This window comes from Mustela lutreola, chromosome 7 (genome assembly GCF_030435805.1).
Source record: "Mustela lutreola isolate mMusLut2 chromosome 7, mMusLut2.pri, whole genome shotgun sequence".
Taxonomy (NCBI): Eukaryota; Metazoa; Chordata; class Mammalia; order Carnivora; family Mustelidae; genus Mustela; species Mustela lutreola.
The window spans coordinates 87124169-87150207 of NC_081296.1; the positions used below are offsets into that span (position 1 = coordinate 87124169).

Sequence of the window (26039 nt, forward strand, 5' to 3'; positions counted from 1 at the left end):
CTTCTTTTCTTTTAGTTTTAAAAAATATTTATTCATTTTAGAAAGAGAGAACAAGTGCCTGTGGGGGAGGGGCAGAGGGATAGAATGCTCAGGCAGACTCCCCGCTGAGCATGGAGACCCATGTGAGGCTCGATCCCACACCCAGTAAGATCATGACCTGAGCCGAAGCCAAGAGTTAGATGCTTAACTGACTGAGCACAGGCACCCTGACTCCAGGATTATTTTTAAGCAAATTCCAAACATAATACCTATGTTATGTATTAACCTATGGATTTAAATTAACCTATGGATTTAAATATATTTGATGTGTTCACAACTGTTATACTTCTTAAACTTACTGGAGTTCTCATTGTCTCCATATTTGGCCATTGTAAATGTTCTTATGTTTCTTTTGAGTTCTTTTGATATTGACCTTAATGATCTTTGATAGCTTTCTTGGTATATAGCAGGGTATTTTAGGCTCATTTTGTGCATTTTCGACTGAGGAACCTTTGTTTCTTTGAATGGTGAATGATATTTCCAAAATACATTCTGGATGCTGGGGATGCTTTTTTTGCCAGATTATTCAGTGTTCGTAGACCTTTTTGGTTTGGTTTTGATTTCAGGTTTTTAATGTAAAATACATCTTGAGTTTTACTGATACTTCAAATTCTCTGCTATAAGATTTTTAACCTTTTTCTTTGTCCCATGTTGAGAACCTCCATTATCAACTCAACAACACAGGAGAGTTAGACTATGAAATAATTACTCACTTCATTTATTCCACATTTCATAAACAGTAGTCTCAGTAACATTACCAACATTATTACCAATAACTTTATTGAAAACAGGTTAACATTATTTTTCTAGGGCTGTGTAGTCAAATTACTATATTTTAAAGACATTTAGAATATTTATTCTGTGGTCTATGAGCTATATATACATTTTACTTTCATTTTTTATTTCATTTTTAGTGATTTAAAAAAATTGTTTTAAGGTTCTATAAAATATTTACATGGTTCCAAAATCAAATTTATAATGAAAGTATATCAAAAGAACTCAGCTCTGTGGTACACATTGCATTCAAAGAAGTATAGCTTTCATCTTTATCACATCCACTTTTCATGCCCTTATGAAGTCATCATTTTAGTGATATTGTTTAGCCATTATTTGTCGGTTTTTTAAATGATAGATAAATATATGTGTGCATATGTTCTAATTTCTTTTATTAGATAAATAGTAACATTACATCCACCCTTTTTCTAGTTATTTTTTAAAATTGGCAATATATACTAGAGATCATTTCAAGATGGTAAATACTACTTTTAGAATCTATATCACGTGGCCTTTTCCTCTGTGTGTGTGACAAGTAAAGATACTTGTCATTGGATTTGGGGCCAGTCCAAATAATGTAGATAGGATGATCTCAAAATCTTTAATTTTATCTGTTTAGAATTTTTTTCCAAATAAGATCACATTCATAGGTTCCAGGAAATAGGATGTAGACTTATTGGCGGGTTTAGGGGGCTAGGGCTCCATTCAATCTACATCAGGGTAAATGACAGTATTGGGATTTATTTCTGGCATGTCCCTGGAGGTACAGCTTGGAGAGTGAACTCGGGAATTTGCACACCTGGTAGAGCAGTTCTTCTGCAGGTGGTTTGTAATAGGGTGGTAAAGCGGTATATAGAGAAATGAGCAGATAAAAGGGATTTCAGACAAGGAAATTCATAGGACTTGGTAGTAAGAAATGGAAGAGGAAACAGTTAAAGAGGACTTTTAGATTCAGCTATACTAATTTGATGGATAATGGAGGCATATACCATCAGTTATGGTTTAGATTTTAGTAGTAAGGTGATGAACTTTCCTTTGCACTTAATAAGTGTGAGTACTTGAAATATATGCTACCATTAGCCTGTTGGATATATTTCTGGGCTAGAGATACTAGAGATTATTTTGTTTTTAATTAATTTATTATTTTTTTAAAGACAAGGCAGATTTTATTTTTTAAGATTTTTATTTGTTTATTTGAGAGAGAGAGGCAGAAAGTGAGAGAGAGCATGAGCAGGGTGAGGAGCAGAGGGAGAAGCAGACTCCCTGCTAGACAGGGAGCCCGATGTGGGGTTCAGTCCTGGGACTCTGGGATCATGACCTGAGCCAAAGGCAGATGCTTAACTGACTGAGCCACCCAGGCTCACTGAAATAATGGATTTTATAATGATGAGTGTATACCTACCTGCTAAATACAGCCATGGGAGAGGGTAAGAGAGAAGAGAAATTGGCCTTGTTACAGATCCATGAGACACAAACATCAACATTTAAAGCAAAGTAAAGAAAGAAGCAGCTTTGTAAGAGACTGAAAAGATCTGGCCAGAGAAAGAAGGGAAACCAGAAGACTGATGCCATAGAAGGAGATCGATCATAAATTAGGGCAGTTTTTCCTCGGGTGTAGACAAGAGTAGAATAAAAGTGAGTTGGGAATTAGCAAAGGAAGGTAGTGAATGTGGGTAAGTCTTTCATATAGGTTGTCTTAAAGGAAAACATGGCATTGAATGAATTTTTTTTCCATTTAAAGATGGAAAAAATAAGCACATTTCTGTGCTCTTTAGAATAACCCAGTAGAAGGGGGGATGAACCTATAACAGGGTACCTGAGGAGGTGGGTAGGGGATTCAGAGCCACAGATAGGGCTTAGTCAGTCTGATAGATAAAAATATACCTCAGTTCTTTCCTAATGAGTGAGAATGTGCATTTAAAATAATTTACTTGTTCCTTGTATTTTGTTAATTATCCCTTCATATTTTGCTAATTTCCTGTTAAATTGTTCTTTTAGAAAAATGATTTGTATTTTTTGTATATTAGAGAAATTAGTTTTCTGTCATATATGTTACCACTTTGTTTTTGTCTCTGTTCATTTCTTTTTAGCAGTACATAAGTTGAATTTTTTTGTGGCTAAGATTTATTACTCTCTCTCTTTGCAGTTACTAGGAAACTTCATTTTATACTCTAGCTTTGAAGTATAAAATACTTTCACAAGTCTACTTTTTTCCTCTTTTAGCTTAATTTTATTTCTTTTTTTATTGTTTTAATTTTAAAATTATCTTACAAAATCAAATAGTATGGGCAGGTAAAATTTTATATTAATATACTTGCTTGTTATTGATTTAAAAGTACCATATCATGTATATCTATATTATTATATGTTTTTTCCTCACATCTAACTGTGTGTAAGTTAGCTAGAAATGTTAATTTGTAGTTGTAATACCAAACACATGTATGAATGTTGGCTTATTGTTTATCTTCTTACAAGTTTTAAGCAGGGTCTGAAAACTCTTGGTGTTTTGGAGAAAATTCAGACTTACCCAGAAGCCTTTTATAGCATCTTCTGTCATAAACCTGAGAATCTTACTGCAGAAATCCTTAGTGATCTTTTTACAGTACGCACATTATCTGACGTACAGGCTTTGGGATTTTGGAACAGTTATCTACAGGCTGTTGAGGGTATGCAGATGTTTTATTTTTATTTAACTGTCATAGAACATTTGTTTTGGTATATTAATTTATTTCTTTGAGTTTTGCTTTTTGATGATAAGACTTTTCATCTGCTAACTGCACATTTACAAAATTTATTTCAAGACAAGTGTATATGACTAAGTTCAAAGTGATAAGGAAAGATTACAGAGTAAATTTCAGTTTTGCAATTTGTTTTCCTCTAGATAATTTGAGGTAAAAGGCACTCTTCCTAGAAAACTTTATATGGGTGACTGCCACAGCATAATCTTAAAGCTAATTATCTTCTATTTCATCTTTTTCAATTTTAAGTTAAATATCATTGAGCATTAGCAGTGTAAAATCATCCTGTTTAATAAGAGTGGGAAAGATATGAGTTGAAATTCTTTTTTAGCTAGGTTATTTAGTTAGTTTATACCACTTAGTTTTCCTGAGTCTGATGAACTAGTGTGTCAAATAGTGATGATCTAAAAATGGCTTAAAATTATTTTTATTATCATGCCCCCTGAACCTCTTGGATTGTATAATAATTTTATATTAGAGAAGACATTCAAATATACAATGAGTAGCAACTAAATGACTGAGTCATACTTTGAGGTTCAAGTAAACATTTATTGAGTGTACCATTTTCCTGTTACTGTGCTTGATTTGGTGATTTATTTTGCCCAAGATAGATAGATGTTAGAGTCTCTTAAACATTCCCTGTCAAGCATCTATATTGATAGTAATATATATATAACGTGGATTTTCTTTTTTGGTAAACTTTTCAGATGGTAAATCTGCAGTAACAATGGAAGACATTCTTATTTTTGCAACCGGTTGCAGTTCCATTCCACCTGCAGGATTTAAACCCACTCCTTCAATTGAGTGCCTTCATATGGATTTTCCTGTTGGAAACAAGTCTAATAACTGTTTAGCTCTTCCAATCACCAATACGTATCAAGAATTTCAAGAAAATATGGACTTTGCCATAAGAAACACCCTAAGACTAGAAAAGGAAGGAAGTTCTCACTACATTGGACATTAAAATGTTTTGAACATAGAAATGCTTCTTGAAAAGCTGCTATTGATACTTTTTGTTTCAGAAATCTGTCCATTATTTGAACAAACTTGTCAGCTTCTTGGCCCAATAAAATTTATATGAACATAAAGGAATGTTTTGGCCACTTAAGCTAAAAAATTTTTTGTTAACATGTACCAGTCAAAATCGATGATATTTTTCTATTTTCTTAATATATGTGTGTCATAAACTTTAATATAAATAGTTTTAAAACAGCTGTACAGACCTTTTTCAAGTATAATAACCTGATATATGGGAAAAAAACTTGTATTCACTGCTTCTGCAAATTAGGATTAGCTATAGGATACCACAATGATTTTTCTAGTTTTATATAATTTTCAAATTATTTTATTTTAAAGCATTAAATAGAAAAGCAAATTGATAAATCGTGTTATATAAATCAAAGGCATATATTCTGGAGTATGTGTTATTAATATTTTTCCTAGGATGGCACGGAATTGGTTGAAAATGTTTTTAGATTACTGATTTATATTAAAACAGACCCACACTGCAATTAGACTATGCCTAATGGGAAGTATTATGAAAAAGCAGAATTGCACAAATGTTTTAGAACCTATGGACATTCCATAGTCTTAAGAACACTTCTGAGGTGGATAAAATATATTTGAAAATAACTTAAAAAGTGTTTAAAGGCTTGGCTTTGATCATAGGATTTTCTTTTTTTCTCTATATCCCATGTGTGGTATTAAAACCACATTATGTCTGATTCAGAATCATTTGGGGTGTGTCATTTATCTTTGTGGATTACCATGACTCTTTGACAATTATTTATTATCAAGTTGTTTGTATGATAGGTAAGCTGGTACCACTGCGTTATATATTACCTTCTTTGCTCTTGAAAGAGATCTTTATTATATAAGCAATGGAAAAATGTGTAAGAAAGAAGTACAAACAATGAAAAACCCACACTAATCTCACAGTGCAGAATTAACTAGTATGTTTCATTTATTCTTACTATGAACTATTTTCCTTTTCTTTTAAACTTTTGTTATTGAAAGTCAAAGAATACCTTAAAGTAACAAAAAATCATGTAATAACAATTTAAAAACACATAGTCCCATAGTTATGTCCCCATGTTTAGATTCTTGCAAAAGAAGAAAGTGGAAAAGTTTTGTGTTCCTAATCTATTATCAAACATAAATTCCTTTTCCACCAAAGTAAATTTAAATTGCATGAGAGTTAAATCATTATGAGAGGTTGGTTTTAACCACATTTTTTTAATATACAAAAGCAGTTATCAACTATAATCATATTCTCCTCCTTCCCAAGACATCCTTAAATTATTGATATTTTCAAAGAACAACAACAGGATTGATTTTATACTGGTGATGGGACTCTTCAATACCAAAGGAAAGCTAAAACATATTCCTAGTATAATTTTCCTTGTTACACTTATTGACAGACCCAGCAAATTAAAAAGTTTCATTTTGACTTGAAGTTTTTAAGAACATTATAGAAGGCATTTATTTGTCTTATATTGTGTTATTATTGTTGTTGTTGTTGTTGTTGTTTAGATTTTATTTATTTATTAGACAGCGAGAGAGGGAATACAAGGAGGGAGAGTGGGAGAGGAGAAGCAGGCGTCCCTCTGAGCAGGGAGCCCAATGTGGGGCCTAATTCCAGGACCCTGGGATCATGACCTAAGCCGAAGGCAGATGCTTAACGACTGAGCCACCTGGGTGCCCCGTCTTATATTGAATTGTTAGATCATCAAAAGTAATTAAAGGATTGTTTAAGAGTTTGAATATCTAAACTTCAAATTTGCCATATAGCTTTTATTCCAAATGTTTTGATAAATTGGATATTTTTCAACCGTACCCAGTTTTTATAAAATTTAAAAAGCCATTAAACAAATAGAAACCAAAAATCTAATTAAAGCTATTTTCTGTCATTTGTAGTTTTAATTTTTCCTACAGTGGTAATTAAAATTGATGAACATTCACACAGATTTTGGGTGGGGTGGGGTGGTAGGGAAGTGATGTGCTTGGGTTGACTATAATTAAAAACAGTATTTCAGTTCCTCATTTCACTATTTTATGTGTAGGGCCTTTGGGATATGGTGTGATGTAAATAATTTCATATATTCACATTTCTAAAGTGATGCATACTCATTGCAAAGCATTTTCTAGGTTTAAGGATGTTCCATTAGTTTGTTTTAAGTTAGTCTATATAGTCAAGGCATAGTAGAGAATCCTATAGGTTATTTATTTTTCTGCAGTGTTACTATGTCACATGGTTGATATTGTGATGTTCTTTTTCTGTTCATTGTTCTAGCCAGTACACAACTCTTGCTGACATTGATTTTTAAAAGTAATTATGCTATAAACCCTTATAAATGTGTATTTGTATTTAACTATTTCAGTCGTCTAAATGCCATATATTTCAAGTGTGTTTCCTATACTCAATATTGAGGAAAACCATAAAGTCATCTATTGTACATCTACTATTAACAGTCTTTGATTAGTTTTAAATTCATTGTTTTTAGACACTTTTTAAACCTTTTGGTATGGGAAGTTCATCTGAAGACCTTTTATACAATTCTTTACTATTCTTGTAGTCATTTTAATTTTTTAGTATTTAAGGTTAAAGTTTCTTTAAAATCTCATCAGAAACTGGGTTATCATTTTACACCTTGTAATATTTAATTTCTACATTATGAATAAGCCATTATTTGGGTCAAGTAAAAAGCCTTCATTTGATTACTCACCTGGCAATTCACTTTGGCTTCTACTTTATGCCAAACTTGTAATAATTCTTTCCCTAAATTTGTGGAAGCTATTGTACTCAATGATGAATGCGAAGTGAAGATTATAATAGGTAAGTTTTCTCCATGACTTTGCTCTCTGTATTTAGTCATTGTAAGAAAATGATTAGAACAAAATTCCATTTAAGTGTAATTCTTTTATATAAGGATTATCACTTTCTTCATTGTTAGTTTTACAAGAAGCTATTAAGTTAGTGTTTATGCTTTAAGTAATGCAATACAAAGTTTTATGCTTTAAGTAATTCAGTACAAAGTAGAACATCACATTGTATAATGGATTACTTGAATGTATGTGTAGTTCAGAAAAATTTGGATTGCTTTGAAAAGACCCAGTTTTCAAGTTCTCTTTCGACTGTTATCTTTTCCAACTGCCAGACATATTCCATCCAATGCCTGCTGTATGCCAGGTATTATGCTAAGTGATAGTTGATGTGGCAGCCTATTCCTCCCTCCCCCTTTTTTGACTTCAGATGTAACCAGAAAACATGATACTGATAATGACATTCCTAAATAAATATGTTCATGCTACTAAATGTGAAGTGCTTATATGAACTATTTTAAATATCTTGTTAGGATTTTAAGATTCTGACAATGCTAAATACAAGATCTTTTTCATATTTGAGAGATCCTGTAATCAGTTGTTGACGGACGCCCGAGAACCTCTCTTTAATGAGCCATATTGAGACATTCTGTGTTAAAACTATTCCCTAATGTAAAATAAGTTTACCAGAATAAATTATTTAAGCCAAAGATCTGGATAGGTAGAGCCAGTTAAAAGTCTACAGTAAATTAAGTTAACCCTTTAAGCCAGTTTGATTCTTGCTGATTCTAAGAATGCATGACAAATTCCTTTCTCAGTCTCAGCCTTACAGGGTCTATTTGTCTACTCCACCATTTTGTGGGGTATATTTTTTTATAAGTTTTTTTGTCCACCCTGTGTGCACACCTTAGTCAAAACAGTTTTTATCATTTCATATGTATATACTGTATATAAATGTTAAACATTGTCTTAATGTTTTACATTAATATGACTCAGTCTAGGAAAGAAGTCTGTGATAGAACTGAAATGGTTAGCTGATAGATCTGCATTTGAAAGTGAAAGTACCCAAATCAACAAGATTGGGCTCTCACATATTGGAAGAAGATAAATGTATATTTCACATTCCATGAGAACAAGCAATGAAGTAGAATTTTTCCCTAGGGCAGGAATTGTCATTTAATTACAGTACACTTGGATCATTGGTGTTTCCTTCAAAATAGTGCTTCAAAATAACACAATATAAATATTTTCTTACTGAATATGCCAGTTAGCTGTAAAAATGAGAGATGATGCAATTCTTAAAGGTAAAGAATGTAGGTTCATAATCTTTTATCAACCTATTTTTCCCACCCACCAGCCCCTGGTAGCCACTCTTGGTCTATTTACATGAATTTGGAGTTTTTTGGTTTTTGTTTTTTTTAGTTCATTTGATGTAGTGATAACTTTTCAACTGTAAGATGAATATGGTCTGAGACATAATATATAGTATGGTGACTACAGTTGATAACTATTGTATAACTGAAATTTGCTGAGTAGTTTTTAAGTATTTTCACCAAAATAAACGAAGATGAATATTTGAGGTAATTGGATGTGATGACTAGATGGGAATCCTTTCATAGTGTTATAATTCTATTAAATCATAACTATGTAAACTACAAATTTTGTCAGTTATACCCCAAAGTCGAGAAACTTTTTTACACAAAAACTAAAATAAGCAGATAAGTTTTGTCAATCATGGCTTCACCTGTACATTAAAATACCAGCTCTGGGGACGAGGTGGCCAAGTGGTTAAGGCGATGGACTGCTAAAATACCAGCTCTGTCCACTAACTTCCCCCACCTGTTAAGTGATCTTGGAGTTACTTAAATGGGAGGAGGCTACCAATTTGCCATTTTGTAGCTTCTTAGCTCCTGTGTACACGTAGGCAAAATCAGCATAAAACTAGACCTTTTTTTTTTTTTTTTTTTTTAAGATTTTATTAGGAAGCAGGCTCCCTGCTGAGCAGAGAGCCCCATGCGGGACTTGAGCTCAGGACCTGAGCCGAAGGCAGCGGCTTAACCCACTGAGCCACCCAGGCGCCCCTAAAACTAGACCATTTTGCCTAACAGATGAGATTGGGAAATCTGCCAGAATTTAGAGCAATGCTCCAAAACTGCCTGCTTCCCTGAAAAAGGGGACAACGGGGAGACTTCTGCGGCACTTGGAAACAGAAATGAGCTAACATTTTAACCCCTACTTTGTTTCTGGAGCTTCGTTTACTTAAGTCTAGTGATCTTTAAGCCCCTAGAGCATTCTCAACATTTAAGAGATCTGAAAACGACCAATTTAGTACTTAGTTACTAACCCCACGCTCCTCCCTAGAATTTCGATTTAAAGCAGCTACCATTTGAGAAGCTGTAGCTTGATTAGATAGGACAAAACCCCCTATTATTTCACAGCTGAAAAGTAAACACTACGAGGTGTTCAGGCATTAACAGCCTGGGTCTCCCCAGTTTTGTTTTTTTTTTTAATTTGTATTTATTTTAAAAATTTCTTTTCAGTATTCCAGAACTCATTGTTTATACACTACACCCAGTGCTCCATGGAATACGTGCCCTCCATAATACCCACCCCCAGGCTCATCCAACCTCCCACTCACCGCCCCTCCAAAACCCTCAGATTGTTTTTCAGAGTCCACAGTCTCTCCTGGCTCGTATCCCCCTCCAACAATTTCCCCCAACTACCTTCTCCTCTCCATCTCCTCATGTCCTCTGTGTTATTTCTGCAAATGTCAATACAAACGAAGGGCTGATACCGGGTCTCCCCAGTTTTGAGGAAAGCTGAAAGAGGCGGTATCCAGGCCCCAAGTGCCTCCCTCGGCCCGCCCCTCCGGGCTTTGCTTCCGGGGCAGTCAGGGCGGCCACGTAATCCTCGGGTTGCGCTCGCCAACCGTGCAGTGGATGGTGGGAGTCAAGATGGCGGCGGCGGCTGCAGCAGCTAGTATTCGAGAGAGACAAACCGGTACGATTTATTCCCTTCTTCCCGCGGTTTTACGCCTGCGGTGGAGACATCCTCTTCCTCTGCTTGTTCCCCTCCCTCGGTCGCGGTGCATGCAGCTCGAGACGGCTCTCCAGAAGCTCAGTCCGATTCCTAGAGCAATGAGAGCTCCTCCCCTTTTGAGTTTTTAGGAAAGATGTCAGTAGCTTGAGAACTCGGCCCCTCATATGTGGTTCAGGAGAAGGGACTTCAGGGTGGGGCGTTTGCTACGGTCCTGCTCTTGTCCCTTTTCTACTGGGCCTCAGAAAGGCATCACAAGAAGATCGAGCAGCTGACATTTTACCCCTTGTTGCCACCTATCAAGTTTCTGGGTTTGTTTCTGTGCATGGTTCAGTTCTCTGCTAGTTTTAATGTTGAGGGAGTTTCATTTGGGGCACTTCCTCCACAATTACAAAATTTAGGCATTCTTTCAGAGCAGTTTACGTTCTGCTGTTTCTCTCCTTTGGACCAGTCTTTTGGGGGTACCTGAAGAAAATTGCCTAGTGATAAAGATTTCCTTCTTTAGCTTGCCGGAATGGAGTTGAATAATGGCAAAAAACAAATGGATTGGTAGCTTTGTCATTTTAATCTGACATTTGACAGATTAGTATTTTAGAACTGTTCGTTTCATTATCGATAGAGCAGTTATATAGCTTCCATTTGTACAGAGAAATCTGGGTTTGTTTTTTTATTAAGGTACATATTTCTTCCCTTGAGCTTCAAATTTTTTTCCATCTTACTTTGTTTTTCCTTATTTTCTGTAAATTTCTGGGAAATACATGATTTATACCTGTTATCTACAGACTAATGGTTTATGCCTGTTAGCTAATTGTCCTGAAAGTTGGCAAGCTGTTAATTCTGAGGAGCAAATAGGAACAAACCATCAAGAATATGCATATTTGGAAATTGTATCCCTTGTAATCATGTTCTTCTGCATGTTAATCTGAAAGGAAAAATAAATGGTTACAATTAATGTGGTTTACAGAGGGGATTTTGGTTGTGCTTGATTCCTTCCTTTAGAATTCAAAGAAAAAAATCGATAGATTTTTAATCTAGTAATGACACCAAGTGCATATGGAATTGTGTCTGCTTTTCCCATTAGATAAGTTAGTATAAGCTATCAGATGAAGTTAGGCACAATTTAAATAAGTAAGATTTGAGGAATACCTGCCATACATTTTATCTGTAAGCAAATTGAAGCCCCACTTGTCTTTCCAGTATGGTTCTGGCAGCTTAATAAAGCTCAATTAATTAGGTCATACTACATATTAAAATAAAACAACATATCAAGGAAGACTTAACCAATACAAAGGAGCTTTTCAAAAAATGAAATTTGTATGGTTGTAATTTTTATATGCAGAAACTTTGTAGAATATTAAGATCCAACAGTGTAATTTTGATTTCTGTGGAAATAAACTTCATTATAGTGAGATTTCATCTTGTAGCCAGATAGGTTATGCCACATTAATCATTTATCAAATTACTACTCTAGTGGAGTTCTGTCCTATTTTCAGAGGAGGGTTAAACCTTATATATGTGCTATAGTAGCAGAAGTAAACGTTTCCCTCAACTACTGAGAAAGTTTTGGGAAGTAAATCAAAATCAATTCTCAAATATTCTAGGTACAGAACACTATGATACAGAGGAATTTGCAATCTATTTGGGTGGATAATAGTTGATATTGAGCTTTCAGTATGGCTCGGCACTGTTTTAAGTGATTTTTACATGTATTATTGTCTCCATTTTGTAGATGAGGAAACCAAGGCATAGGGAGGCTAACTAGCCTGCCAGTTTTTTGCTATGCCTGCTTGAAGAATATTTATCCTTTAAAGGTCACCTCAAAAGTAATCTCGTTTGTGAGTTTCCAGGAACACTCCCCTCTTTATTCTTGTGTTACCATAGCGTTTCATGTGTGCCTCTCCATTGAGGGTTTTTGCTCAACATCCCTATTTCTCAACACTGGGGAGCCAGAGATCAACTGTGCTTTCTTTCTTGCAGTGATCTCATGTAGCCTCTTGGCTTTAGGTACTGTGTATATGCTAATGATCTCTAAATTTATATCTCTGCCCTAGACCTTTCCTCTGAACTCTGTATACCGTATCAATTAATGGCAACTCCGTCCTTGTTGCTTATGTCAGAATGTCAATTCCATCCTTGTAGTTAGTTGCTCAGGTCAGAAGCCTTTAAGGTTTCTTGACTTCTGTTTTTCATATCCCATATCAGATCTGTAAGTAAATCTTATCAGCTATACTCTGAAAATATATCCCCAATCTAATTATTGTCATTGTTATCCCACAGGTCCAAAACACCATGAATTTCTGTAGCAACCTCTTATTTAGTTTCCTTGTTTTTATATTCTTGTTCCTCTTCATTTTTCTTCATACAGTACCAGAATGATCTTGTCACATATTTGCTCAGAACTCTCCAACAGCTTCCTGTTTCAATCACAGTAAAAGCCAAAATAATCTTACAGTAGGCTACAGGGCCCTATATGATCTGTTACCCACTTAACGTTCTGACCTCACTCTCTAGTACTCTCCTCTTTCCTTGAACCCACCAGAATGCTCTCACTAAGAGCCTTTTTATTTGCTACCTCTTTCTGGAATATTCTTTAAGAGATAACTGGGTGTCTCACTCCTTCACCTCCCTTAGACCTTTATTCAAATGTTACCTTCTCAGGAGGTCTTTCATGGCTACTCTATTTAAAATTACACTGCAACTCTTTTCCCTCTTTCCTTTGTTTTTTCTCTGTAGCACTTGTCATGATCTCACATGCTACATGTTTTACTTTGTTGTCTTTCCCCAAACTAAAATGAAAGCTTCTTGAGTATAGGTCCTTTTTTTTTTCAGTCTTTTGTGTTTATTGCCAACATCTGGAGCAGTATCCAGCAAATGGTAAACAATCACTAAACATTTGTTGAATGGTTAGTAGAGTTGAATATATAGCGAATGAGTGAAGAAAACATTCCAGGTGACCGTGAAATTACATTAACAAAGCCTATAAATGAATAGTATATTTAGGGTCAATAAAGAAAACTGGTGGGGCGCCTGGGTGGCTCAGTGGGTTAGGGCCTCTGCCTTCGGCTCAGGTCATGATCCCAGAGTCCTGGGATCAAGCCCCGCATCGGGCTCTCTGCTCTGCAGGGAGCCTGCTTCCTTCTCTCTCTCTGCCTGCCTCTCTGCCTAGTTGTGATTTCTCTCTGTCAAATAAATAAAATATTAAAAAAAAAAAGAAAAGAAAAGAAAAGAAAAGAAAACTGGTTTGCTATTTCAGTTAAAAGCAATTATTTACACCTTTAGGGAGTTAATGCTAATGAAAGTAAAATTATATTCTTACACATTCTTTAAACAGACCTTGTATTTTATTAACAAATCCACTGTGTCAAAATCTGTTAACAAGTTAACCAAAGGTCCAAGTTGAGGAAACTTAACCTAGATGGGCCTGAGAAAGCAAAGGTGGGAATATCTGCTGAAACCCCTTTTTCAGTAAGGTGAGGCCTACCTCTAAAGACCTCTATACACCTGGGACTCAGCCTGTGGTTTTTCTTAGTTGTTTTGTGTCAAGAATGTGAATAGCTATTCCTACAAACGAGATTTTCTCTCTGTTAGGCCATCGGTGTCAGGGTGGTGTTGTCTATATTACCTGGAAGTGGGAGGAAGAACAACTTAAAGCTCAATGGGAGAGTTAATTCTGCAGCACCCTATATGCCTTCTATGTTATTTCTATTTTGAATACCAAAGTTTTTTGTGTGTGTGTTTGTGTGTTTTTATATAATATCCTAACATCTGTAAGCTTTTGAAGCAGCTGTAAATTACTGGCAAAGTGTATTAATGGCTAGGCATTAACTACTAACATTTTACCAAAAAGTCGTGTCTGTATGCACACTGATACTACTATACCTACCCAAAGAAATATAAGCATTTAATAGAGGTTTTTCTAGTGAATGAATCAGTCTACTATAAATTGACAACACTGGTGACTTGAACATTATATGATAAATTCTGTATTCTATATATAGTATACAGTATGTGGTTTTACATATTATATAGGTAGAAGTTTGACTTGTAGATTATTTTGTACTACTTAATAAAGCCTAATACAAATAGTTTTAAAATAAGCCAGGCAGATTCACAGACCTGTACCCCTGGGGCTAATAATACATTATATGTTTATTAAAAAATTAAAAATTTAAAAAAAAATAAGCCAGGTAGATTTCAGAGCTGACAGTCTAAAAAATTAAATTACCCAATTAATACCCTTCCTCAATATTGGCATTCTCAACCTCACTTAGAAGTATTTTGAGATTTTTATTTTCCTTAGAAAATGTTTCTGACAAGATGAAACCAGAGAAGGTGACAAACCATAAGAGACTCTTAATCTCAGGAAATAAACTGAGGGTTGGTGGAGTGGAAGGGGGGTGGGTGGGATGGGGTGCCTGGGTGATGGACATTGGGGAGGGTATGTGCTATGGTGAGCACTGTGACTTGTACAAGACTGATGAATCACAGACCTGTACCCCTGAAACAAATAGTACATTATATGTAATAAGTAAACAAATAAATGTATGTTTCTGAGTCTGTTATGCATAAAAATGAGCAATAAAAACCTCAAAATATAATAAAATATAGAGTATAACTGCTTTGATTTTAGAAGTTGTGTATTTTCTTAGCAGGAGTTACCTGCCATATCTGTGGTAAAGTCTCACTTTTTTCATGGAGCATATATTAAACAGTACAGCTTTTCAGAAGATACTGAGGTAAATTGGTCGTAAAATATACTGCAAGATAACTACAACATAGACCTGCTGTATGATGGTTTTGTATATGAACCACTTAAGTATACATAATTTTTATTTTTCAAGTGATTCTGATCTATGCTATCAGCCCAACAGTAAAGAGACAATAATAGCTCCAGTTATCTATTGAGACCACTGCAAGTTTGCAGTTGACAAAATTTCTTTTTGCATCTTTATAAAGTAGTGTGGGAAAATATCTGTTTGTGTCTTCTGCACATTTTTTACCTGGATTACTTATTTTTTGGTTGTTGAGTTGTATAAGTTCTTCCTGTATTTTAGAGGCTAACCCTTTATCATTGGCAACAACATGGATGGAGCTAGACAGTATAATGCTAAGTGAAATAAGTAAGTCAGAGAAAGATAAATGCCATATTATTTCACTCATATGTAGAATTTAAAAAACAAAATGAGCAAAGGAAAAAGAAGAGAGACAAACCAGGAAGCTGACTCTTAACTATAGAGAACAAACTAATGGTTATCAGAGCGGAGGTGGGGGTGGGTAGATGAAATAGGTGATGAGGATTAAAGAGTACCCTTACCATGATGAGCACTGACTAATGTGCAGAGTTGTGTATTATTGTATACCTGCAACTAATATAACACTGTATGTTAACTATACTGGAATTAAAATAAAATTTTTTAACACTTAAAAGTTATGTGGCATTGTCATGAGGAATGAAAAAGGCTTCTTCCTGAACATTTTTCACATTTTCACCTGGCGACAGAAAAATCTCTTAAACACTTGCCAATTAGCTGTTAGATGAGATGGTCTTACAAAGTCTGATCCTGCTTTTGTATGTCCAGTCATTTGATTAATCAGTTTTATTAGAATGATTTGCACATTTTTGTTCTGAGGTGGTGAGTAATAAATGCGGGGGGCATGGAATGAAATCCTGAAAAATAATGATGATTGTTTTCATTTCCAGTGGCTTTGAAGCGTATGTTGAATTTCAATGTGCCTCATGTTAAAAATAGCACTGGAGAACCCGTATGGAAGGTAAGAGACTATTTTAATGAGGACTCTTTCCTTTTTTCTTGGCTTTTATTGGTAGTGATTGGAGGGAATTTCTTGTTAATGCTGAAGAGTAGCACATTTTAGTTGTAATGCATGAATAGTTTCTTTTTTCTTCTTTTTTTGAGAGAGAGTTTATGCTTGCTAGTAAGTGGTGAGGGGTGGCGTGAGGCTGAGGGAGAGGGAGAAAGAGAATCTTAAGCAGTCTCCACGGTCATTGAGGAGCCCAATATAAAGGCTCTATCTTACAGCCCTGAGATCATGACCTGAATTGGATGCACAACTGAGCTGAGCCACCCAGGAGCCTCTTAATGTGAATCTTTTTAATAAACACGTTATGGAGGGAGACAAGGATAGTAATACTCACCTAGGGAATCCAGCTGATATCTTGGCCTCTCACTAGTAGGTTGATGTTTTGTTCCTTAGTTTTCCAAGTCCCAAATTTGGAGCTTACAGGCTGGTTCAAGGTTAGTCCGACTCAGGGGAACTTGTCCATTTTAATGAGAGAGTGATCTGTAAACTAGAATGCCAGTTTATTAGTTTATGATCTATAAAACTGTCAGTGAAACTGCTAACTGGACTAAAAAGCAATCTATAAAATTTCTCCTTTGAGAAATGCTGGAGAACCTTTAAAAATTCCTGTACTTTGAGCTTCTTCATTTTAAACTTGGTACTTTCTTTCTTCAGAGAGATTAGAAAACAGCTGATTATGTTTAAACTTATTAGTTTATAGTCACTTTATACTTCTTTTTTGCTAATAATTGAGAATAAGTCAACCTGATATTATGGATGCTTCAAAAACTCTGATGAGTCCTTTTAAAAAAAAGTCCTTTGGGTTAACTCTGAAGGTGGTTAAAGTCATCTATTTTGAATTCATAGGTTAAGCTTCAGAGTACCCCTAATTTTTGCCTTCTTCAAGTTTATTTGCGGGCATCCTCTTATTGCCCCTTGCATAAGCAATGCTCATTTATTGTCTCTAAAGTCTGTATTAAGCTTTTGATTTAAATAGCCTGAGAAATTCTTGGGTACAGATTTATCAAATTCTCTCCCTTCCCACTACTTTCACATCACATGATTAATAATACAAATATGCTGTGGTTTAAAGAGGGAAGTCTTTTGAAAGATGAAACATCCAGCCTCTTACAACTGGAGCAGAAGCATTTTAGGGAGAAGCAGACTCCCCTCTGAGCGGGGAACCTGATGCAGGACTCAATCCCAGGACCTGGAGATCCCATAATCTGAGCAAAGGCACTTAAGCATTTGAGCCACCTAAGTGCCCCTAAAGATTTTATTTTTAAGAAATCTTTACACCCAGTGTGAGGCTCAAACTCATGACCCCGAGATTAAGAGTAGCAAGTGCCTCCAACTGAGCCCGCCTGATAGCCCAAGTTTTAGCTTTTCTAAAGAAAATGCTGGCATATAGCAAAAGCATTTTTTTATGATAGCAAGTTTCATCTCCCATTAGCAATTTCTTACTCCATAGAGAATATTGAGGTAGTTATAAAAAAAAAAAAAAAAAAAAAAAAAAACACGAATTGAAGCTTCTCTTTTATTTGCTTTAACTCTAAAACTAATTTTGTTAGAAGACTCTTACTACCCCTCAAAGATGTCAGTTTTAATATTTTAGGATGTGAAAAAATGTATGTGACAAAGTAAGGCTAGCAAGTACTCTTATAGGACCTAATTATTTAAATGAGAATCTTATAACCCGAGATGCTTAAATTACCAAATTTTCTTTACACTTGTTACACATTAGTTTTGAGAGGGATTAATTTTTACTTCTTTCTTTTTAGAAAGGATATATGCGAGGGCGCCTGGGTGGCTCAGTGGGTTAGGCCTCTGCCTTCGGCTCCGGTCATGGTCCCAGGGTCCTGGGATCAAGCCCTGCTCGTCAGGCTCTCTGCTTAGCGGGGAGCCTGCGTTCCTCCTCTCTCTCTGCCTGCCTCTCTGCCTACTTGTGATCTCTGTCAAATAAATAAATAAAACATTTTTTTTAAAAAAAAAGGATATTTGCGAACTCGGTGGGGAAGTGTATTTGAGTTTGCTGTATGTTCAAAGTCCTTTATTATTAGCTTACGAAAATTTTATGAACATTTTATAGTTTCTGGTATGCTTTTTTATTCTAGAAAAAATATTTCAGGAAATAAATTTATGTAACATTAATTTATTTTAGCATAAGTGGTAATGCTTTAAAAAGTAGGTTATGACATGAATGGACATTTTGGTAAAAGATGGAAAATATTAAATTGAGATCAAGCAAAAGAACTCTGCATGCATGATTTATTAAAATAAAATATACTTCAACATTGTCTTAATATGAGTTCTTCTTGACTGTTCACTGATAATGATGCTTTAAAAATGCTTTTTTTTTTTTTTAAATTTTAACTAGGTGCTCATTTATGACAGATTCGGCCAAGACATCATCTCTCCATTGCTGTCTGTGAAAGAGCTGAGAGACATGGGAATCACTCTGCATTTGTGAGTTCTAACATATTTCTAATAGTGACATTTGTTTTCAGATACATTGTTAAAGGATATATTTGGCCACCTTGAAGTCAAATTATTAAGGGACATTTATAGACAAAATAATACTAGCTATTGTACTTGTATAAAACAACATTTTTTTCTCATCTCCTTTTATCTGTTTTCTTCTGAAGTTAAAAATAATTCTCAATCTGAGGCTTTATAATTTCAGAATTGAAATTTTCTCTCTTGTGTCTTTTTGTGTCTTTCAGTAACAGTGACTAACAGAGGTGAGCCTTAGTGCTTCCTTAAGGGGTGACAAGCTAGACTGCCAGTTTGAGAGTAATAGATTCTTTCTGCCTACCTGTTGCTTCTCATGCTCAGAACATGAGATCACAGAGCTACCCTCGTGAATTTCTGTGCAAGGTGCATCTGACTATTCTTCCCTATCTGCTGAAGAATACTTTGTCAGTTACTTTATACACTGCTTGCTGGTTTAGGCTGATTTGTAGGAAATAATAAGTTTCCAGAAGATGAAATGGTGGTTGTACCCCTTTAGGCAATTGGACAGCCAGCATAAGAAGATAACATACAATGGCTGCCATAACAGTGTAATCTTTCTGGTGTCATTAGCAGCAGCCAAACAAATGGAAGGAAGTCATTAAATGCAGACACAGTGGCAGCCTCTTTCACTCTCTTTCTTATAGAGAGGTGACTACAATATCGTGTATAGAAGCATGTGTAGGAAGATTGTATGTAGATTATTCACAGAAGGATGACTATAATATTGTATAGGTAGCATGTTGTCATATTTCCTGATATAAGTATAGCAGAATCTTACAGTGAAGAATAAAGACATTTTGTGATTTGATACTGGGATATTTGAATCAAGGTACTCCCTGAATTGTAGGAGAAAACTATCAAGTGGTATAGTCTATGAGATGCCTAGATGATCTCTTGTGCATTCTCTTATGATGCAATAAATATTAAAAAAATAGATTGCCTAAAAGTTTTAAGGGAGCATTCATACATCTTTTACTTAAAAAAATATATTTGATTTTATTTATGGGTAAAATTTTTCATTATTTTTAAAGGCTCTTTCAGGTTTCTATTAGTCTTCTTGCAGAACTGCACTTTCTTCCCACTCACCCTCCCCCAACCAAAAACTGGAAATAAAATTGATAATGAATGTGCTTTAGTTTTTCTTCAGGAAGAATATTGGTATTTCTGTACCAGGTGATTGTAGTAGAGGAGATGAAGACTGACATTAGGATCTTATTAATAAATAATACTAGCACTGATACAAGGAGAAAGCTTAATTTCACCAAGCACTTTTAGTATACTGGTCTCCTTGTCCCTGAACTGGTTTATTCCTAGTTTGAGAAATACTGTTTTAAAAACTATATTTTTAGATAAGTGACTAAGAAAAAAGTGAATTTTACATTCTTTATGTCTTTCAGGCTTTTGCACTCTGATCGAGATCCTATACCAGATGTTCCTGCAGTGTACTTTGTAATGCCAACTGAAGAAAATATTGACAGAATGTGCCAGGTAATATGAGTTCTTAATTTCCTGACCCTGTATTGTGGAAACAGTTTTTTTCCAAAAGATTTCTTAGATATCAGAATGCTTGGATGGCTCAGTTGGTTAAGCCTCTGCCTTTGGGTCAGGTTTCTGGGATCGAGTCCTTCACTGGGCTCCTTGCTCAGCAGGGAGCCTGCTTCTCCCTCTGCCTCCCACTCCCCCTGCTTGTGCGCTCTCTCTCACAAATAAATAAATAAAATCTTTTTTTTTTTAATTTCTTAGATTTCTAGTGTGAAAAATTAAAAATTGTCTTACTTAATTACCCACTTTGATTTTTGAGATTATCTTTGAATTTTAAAGAGACTGAAAAATTTTAAATTTTTTGGCTGAGAAAGCATATTGATTAAGACTTACCCTGGTTTTAAAAACCAGAAAATCTTACTATATGTATCTTTTTTTTTAAAGATTTTATTTATTTATTTGACAGACAAGAGATCACAAGTAGACAGAGAGGCAGGCAGAGAGAGAGGAGGAAGCAGGCTCCCTGCTGAGTAGAGAGCCCGATGCGGGGCTTGATCCCAGGACCCTGAGATCATGACCTGAGCCGAAGGCAGAGGCTTAAGCCACTGAGCCACCCAGACACTCTGTATCTTTTTTTAAAAGATTTTATTTATTTATTTGAGTGAGAGAGCACCAACAGCAGAGAGGGTCAAAGGGAGGAAGAGAAGCAGATTCCCCACGGGGCAGGGAGCCTCACAAAGGGCTCGATTCCAGGACCCTAAAATCATGACCTGAGCTGAAGGCAGGCACATACCTGACTGAGCCACCCAGGTACCCCAGAAAATTTAACTATATTAGCTTAAAAATAGGGTTTTATTTTTCTAAGATAATATAATAGGAAGTCTGGGAGTAGGAGGTCCAAGCTGGTATAGTAGTTCTATGAAGTAGTCAAAGACTCCAGGTCCTTCAGTCTTTATGATCTGTTTTCTTTGGTTTCTCCTTTTCAATGTCTTGGTTGTTGCTTCCTGGGTGTTATGTGGCAGCTGAGGGTGAAATCACATCTATGTTCAGAGCAAGAAGGGTGAAATAAATTATGCCAGTCCTAACTGTTCCTTTTAATCATGAAAGCTAAGATTTCCCAGAAAACACTCATTTATTTATGTTTCACTGGATAGAATTAACCTCAAAGGAGGTTTCAAAAGTTAATATTTAAATGATGTTGTCCCCAAACAAAATCTAGATTCTTCTAGCAAAAAAGAAGGAGAAAATGGATATTAGGTTAAGTAGCTAACAGTGTCTGCCACAAACTTCACAAGCATGTTGTTACTGACTATTGAATCAAATTACTACAGTTGACCCTTGAACAACACAGGTTTGAACTACAGAAGTCCACTTATAGGTGAGTATTTTTACAGACAGTATTATAAATGTATTTTCTCTCCCTTAATGATTTTTCTTAATCTTTTCTCAAGCTTACTTTTTTGTAAGAATAACAGTATATAATACATATAGCATACAAAATATGTGCTAATTGACTATTTATGTTCCAGTAAGGCTTCTGGTCAACAGTAGACTATTAGTTAATTTCTTGGAGAATCAGAAGTTACATGTGAATTTTCTACTGTGCAGTGCCCCAACCCCCGTGTTGTTCAAGGGTCACCTGTATTTAAATTGTTAATGAAGGTCACATATTTTGCATCCTGTGCAGCTGGTGATGCCCAGCTTTTTCTTTTATACTGCATAAACCTGACCATGCCATTTTTTAAAGAGGATTTATCAACTCCTTCCACTTTTTGACTATTAGGAATAATGCTACTACAAACATATTTGTATACATTTCTGTGTATACATGTGTTTTCATTTTTCTTTTGTCCATAAACACCTGGGAATAGAATTCCTGGGTCAAATAACTCTATAGTTAACTTTTTTTTTAAGGCAGGAGACAAAATTTTATATAGAATATTACTTTAATTTTGTTTATGTAGCATTTGAAGAATGTACACACACAAATATTTTTATATAAATGCATGTATGTGGTTTGCCTTTTGAGGAACTGCTAGACTGTTTTCCACAGCGGTTGCATCATTTTATATTCTTCCCAGCAGTATATGAGGGTTCCAGTTTCTCCAGATCCTTGTCAGAATTTTTTATTATCTGAAATTTTGATTGTAGCCATCCTAAAGTGTTATCTCATTATGATTTTTTTTAATAATTTTTTAATTTATTTGTCAGGCAGATCACAAGTAGGCAGAGAGGCAGGCAGAGAGAGAGGAGGAAGCAGGCTCCCTGCTGAGTAGAGAGCCCGATGCCGGGCTTGATCCCAGGACCCTGAGATCATGACCTGAGCCAAAGGCAGAGGCTTAACCCACTGAGCCATCCAGGCGCTCCTCTCATTGTGATTTTAATTTGCATTTTCCTTGTGACTGATGATATTAAGCATCTTTTAATGTGCTTATTGGCCATTTGTCCATCTTTGAAGAAAGGTCTATTCAGATCCCTTGTCCAGTATTTAATTGGGCTGTTCTTTTAATGTTGAGTTGTTAGAGTAGTTTCTTATTGTGGATCCTAGACCCTTATCAAGTATATCATTTGGAAATGTTTTCACCTATTCTGTGTGTTGGTAGCCTTTGAAGCACAAAAATTTTTAATTTTGATTTTAAATTTAGTTTTAAGTTAGTCTTTTCTTTAGTTGCTTATGCTTTTGATGTCATATTTCAGAACCCATGGTTAGATCTCTGTGTTTTCTTTAAAGATTTTTGTGCTTTTCGCTCTTAAATTTAGATCTTTTATCCATTCTGCATTAGTTTTTATATACAGTATGAGTGAGGTGTCCAACTTCATTCATTCTTTTGCATGTGGCTATCCAGTTGCCCCAGCATCATTTATTGAAGAGATTGTTCTTTCTCCCATGAATGGTCTTGGCAATTTTATTGAAAATTAACATAAGGGAAACCTGGGTGGCTCAATTAAACATCTGCCTTTGGCTCAGGTTATGATCCTAGGGTCCTGGGATCAAGTCCTGTATTGGGCTTCCCGTTAGGTGGGGAGCCTGCTTCTCCCTCTGCCTCTGCCTGCTAGCCTCACTGCTTGTGCTCTCTCTCTGACAAATAAATCTTAAAAAAGAAGAAAATTAACAGTAGATACATTGGTTTATTTCTGGACTCTTGAGTTCTATTCCACTGATCTCTATGTCTGTCCTATGCGAATACGACATTGTCTTTACTACTCTTGTTCTGTAGGAAGGCTTGAAATTGAGAAACTGAGTCATCCAACTTTTTACTTCATTTTCCAGATTTTTTTGGCTTTTCTAGGCCCCTTAAATTTTCATATTAATTTTAGGATTAGATTGTCAATTTCCCTAGGAAGCTACCTGGAGCTTGCATCTGATAGGCATTGCATTAAATCTGTAGATCAATTTGGAGAAGATTGTCATCTTTACAATATTAAATTTTCTGATCCTCGAACATGAAATACCATTTCATTTATTTAGATCTTCTTTAATTTCTCTCAATAATGTTCTGTATTGTGCAAATAAGTTTTGCACTTCTTTTTTTTTTTTTTTTTTTAAGATTTTGTTTATTTATTTGACAGAGAGATCATAGGTAGAGAGGCAGGCAGAGAAATAGGGGGAAGCAGGCTCCCTGCCGAGCAGAGAGCCTGATCCGGGGCTCAATCCCAGGACTCTGAGATCATGACCTGAGCCGAAAGCAGAGGCCCAACCCACTGAGCCACGAAGGCGCCCCAAGCACTTCTTTTATTAAATATATTCCCTCATTTTTTTTATATTAATGTTAATGGAATTGTTTTCTTAATTCTGTTTTTAGGATTGTTCATTGCAAGTGTATAGATATACAGTTGACTTTTATATATTGATCTTGTATCCTGCATTTCTGCATCCTTTTGAAATGTCTTCATTCTTAGACCACTTCCTTACTTTCAGGCACAATACGATTGTTCAGTCTCATCTCATACTTTATTCTAGCCCAAGATTCAACCATTTTCTAAGGAGCCCTGGTTGGGTTTTGTAGAGAATGGTATTTAGAAATCAGCAACTGGGAATAAGGCATAGTTACTGCTACTAAGGTGTTAAGAGTTCTTAGGACATCAAAATGGACAGAACTAGGAAGTATATATGTGTGTGTGTATATATATATATATATATACACACACACACGAATACTTTTATATCTATATTTGACTCTAAAAATCTTCCTTACCTCTCTAGATAAAAAGACAGGTAATATCCAAAACTATTTCATTTCAGAAATACAGGATTCATCCTAGTTTTTTCTTTTTCCCTTTACAAATCTAGAACTTTTTTTTCTGACAGTGAGAAACATGACTCCCAATATCTTCAACATACTTACTTATTTCCTCATTGCTCTTAATTCTCAATCCTTCATGCTTTAATCAACCCCACAACCTTTTTTAAAACACTGTCCTGCTCAGAAGCCTTCCTCACACATGCTCCAAACCCTCAGGTTTTCACACTTAAACGTTTATCTTTGATATCAGATGCATCTTAAAATTGATGGTGTGGGGGCGCTTGGGTGGCTCAGCAGATTAAAGCCTCTGCCTTTGGCTCAGGTCATGATCTTAGGGTCCTGGGATCAAGCCCCACATTGGGCTCTCTGCTCAGCAGGGAGCCTGCTTCCCTCCCCTCTCTCTCTGCCTACTTGTGATCTCTCTCTCTGTCAAATAAATAAATAAAATCTTTAAAAAAAAATTGATGGTGTGTTACAGAATTGTATTGGCAGAATTAATTCTTTCTTGGCATTACATAATGATGCCTCTTGCAACCAACTGTATCTTAGGTTTGAGGAAATACAGGCATATGTTGTTTTAGTGTGCTTCACAGAAACTGCACTTTTTAGGGCCACCTAGGTGGCTCAGTGGGTTAAAGCCTCTGCCTTTGGCTCAGTTCATGGCCCCAGGGTCCTGGGATCGAGCCCCACATTGGGCTCTCTGCTCGACAGGGAGCTTGCTTCCCTTCCTCTCTCTCTCTGCTTGCCTCTCTGCCTACTTGTGATCTCTGTCTGTCAAATAAATAAATACAGTCTTTCCAAAAAAAAAAAGAAACTGCGCTCTTTAGAAATTGAGAGTTTTTGGCAACCCTGCATCAAGCAAGTCTTACCAGTGCCATTTTTCCAACAGCATTTGCTCAATTCATGTTTCTGTGTCATATTTTAGTAATTATCACACTATTTCAAACGTTTTCATTATTATTATATTTGTTATGGTGATCTGTGATCACTAATAACTTGCTGAAAGCTTGGATGATGGTAAGCATTTTTTAGCAATAGGGTATTTTTTATGTAAGGTATATACTCTTTTTTTAGACATAAGGCTGTTGCAGACTTAAGAGACTACAGTATAGTGTGAACATAATTTTCATAGGCACTAGGAAACCAAAAATTTATTTTGACTCACTCTATTACAATGTTTGCTTTATTGTGGTGGTTTGAAACTGAACCTGCAGTATATACAAAGTATTTCTGTATGGTTATGTAGATACATATTTGCTTTGTAAAATGTATTTAGATACATATTTGCTTTGAAAAAGCTTTTGCTTTTTCAAAGCTTATATGTAAAGAAATAGGTACATTTCTTCTAGATGAGTAGATGAAAACATCAGTAAATTTAAGAATTGGCATAACTTTAAATTACACTACTTTTGGATGATTGAGAAGTAATACTTCTGGAGTTGGTCATTGAAATTATGTCTGAGCAGCAAAGGGAATAGGTTGTATTATTACATGACCAGAGCTGTAGAAGACAATATCTACAAAATATAATAAGCATTTTATATGAGAGCCATTTCTGGATTTTTTTTTTTTTTTTTTTAAAGGCAGGCAG

General features: G+C 35.4%; 2 protein-coding genes across 4 annotated transcripts in view; both read left to right on the top strand.

The window, feature by feature from the left end:
- The window catches only part of G2E3 (G2/M-phase specific E3 ubiquitin protein ligase), a 69936-nt gene extending 63009 nt beyond the window's left edge, over positions 1-6927 (top strand). For both annotated transcript variants that reach the window (XM_059181825.1, XM_059181826.1), the window contains 2 exons: positions 3289-3479; positions 4259-6927. In XM_059181825.1, the coding sequence (XP_059037808.1) occupies positions 3289-3479; positions 4259-4515 (448 nt within the window). In that variant the 3' untranslated portion in view covers positions 4516-6927. The remainder of the gene's footprint in view (positions 1-3288; positions 3480-4258) is intronic.
- Positions 6928-10247: 3320 nt separating this feature from the next.
- The window catches only part of SCFD1 (sec1 family domain containing 1), a 105460-nt gene continuing 89668 nt past the window's right edge, over positions 10248-26039 (top strand). For both annotated transcript variants that reach the window (XM_059181827.1, XM_059181829.1), the window contains exons 1-4: positions 10248-10373; positions 16111-16181; positions 18586-18674; positions 20120-20210. In XM_059181827.1, coding sequence (XP_059037810.1) covers positions 10313-10373; positions 16111-16181; positions 18586-18674; positions 20120-20210 — 312 coding nt within the window. In that variant the 5' untranslated portion in view covers positions 10248-10312. The remainder of the gene's footprint in view (positions 10374-16110; positions 16182-18585; positions 18675-20119; positions 20211-26039) is intronic.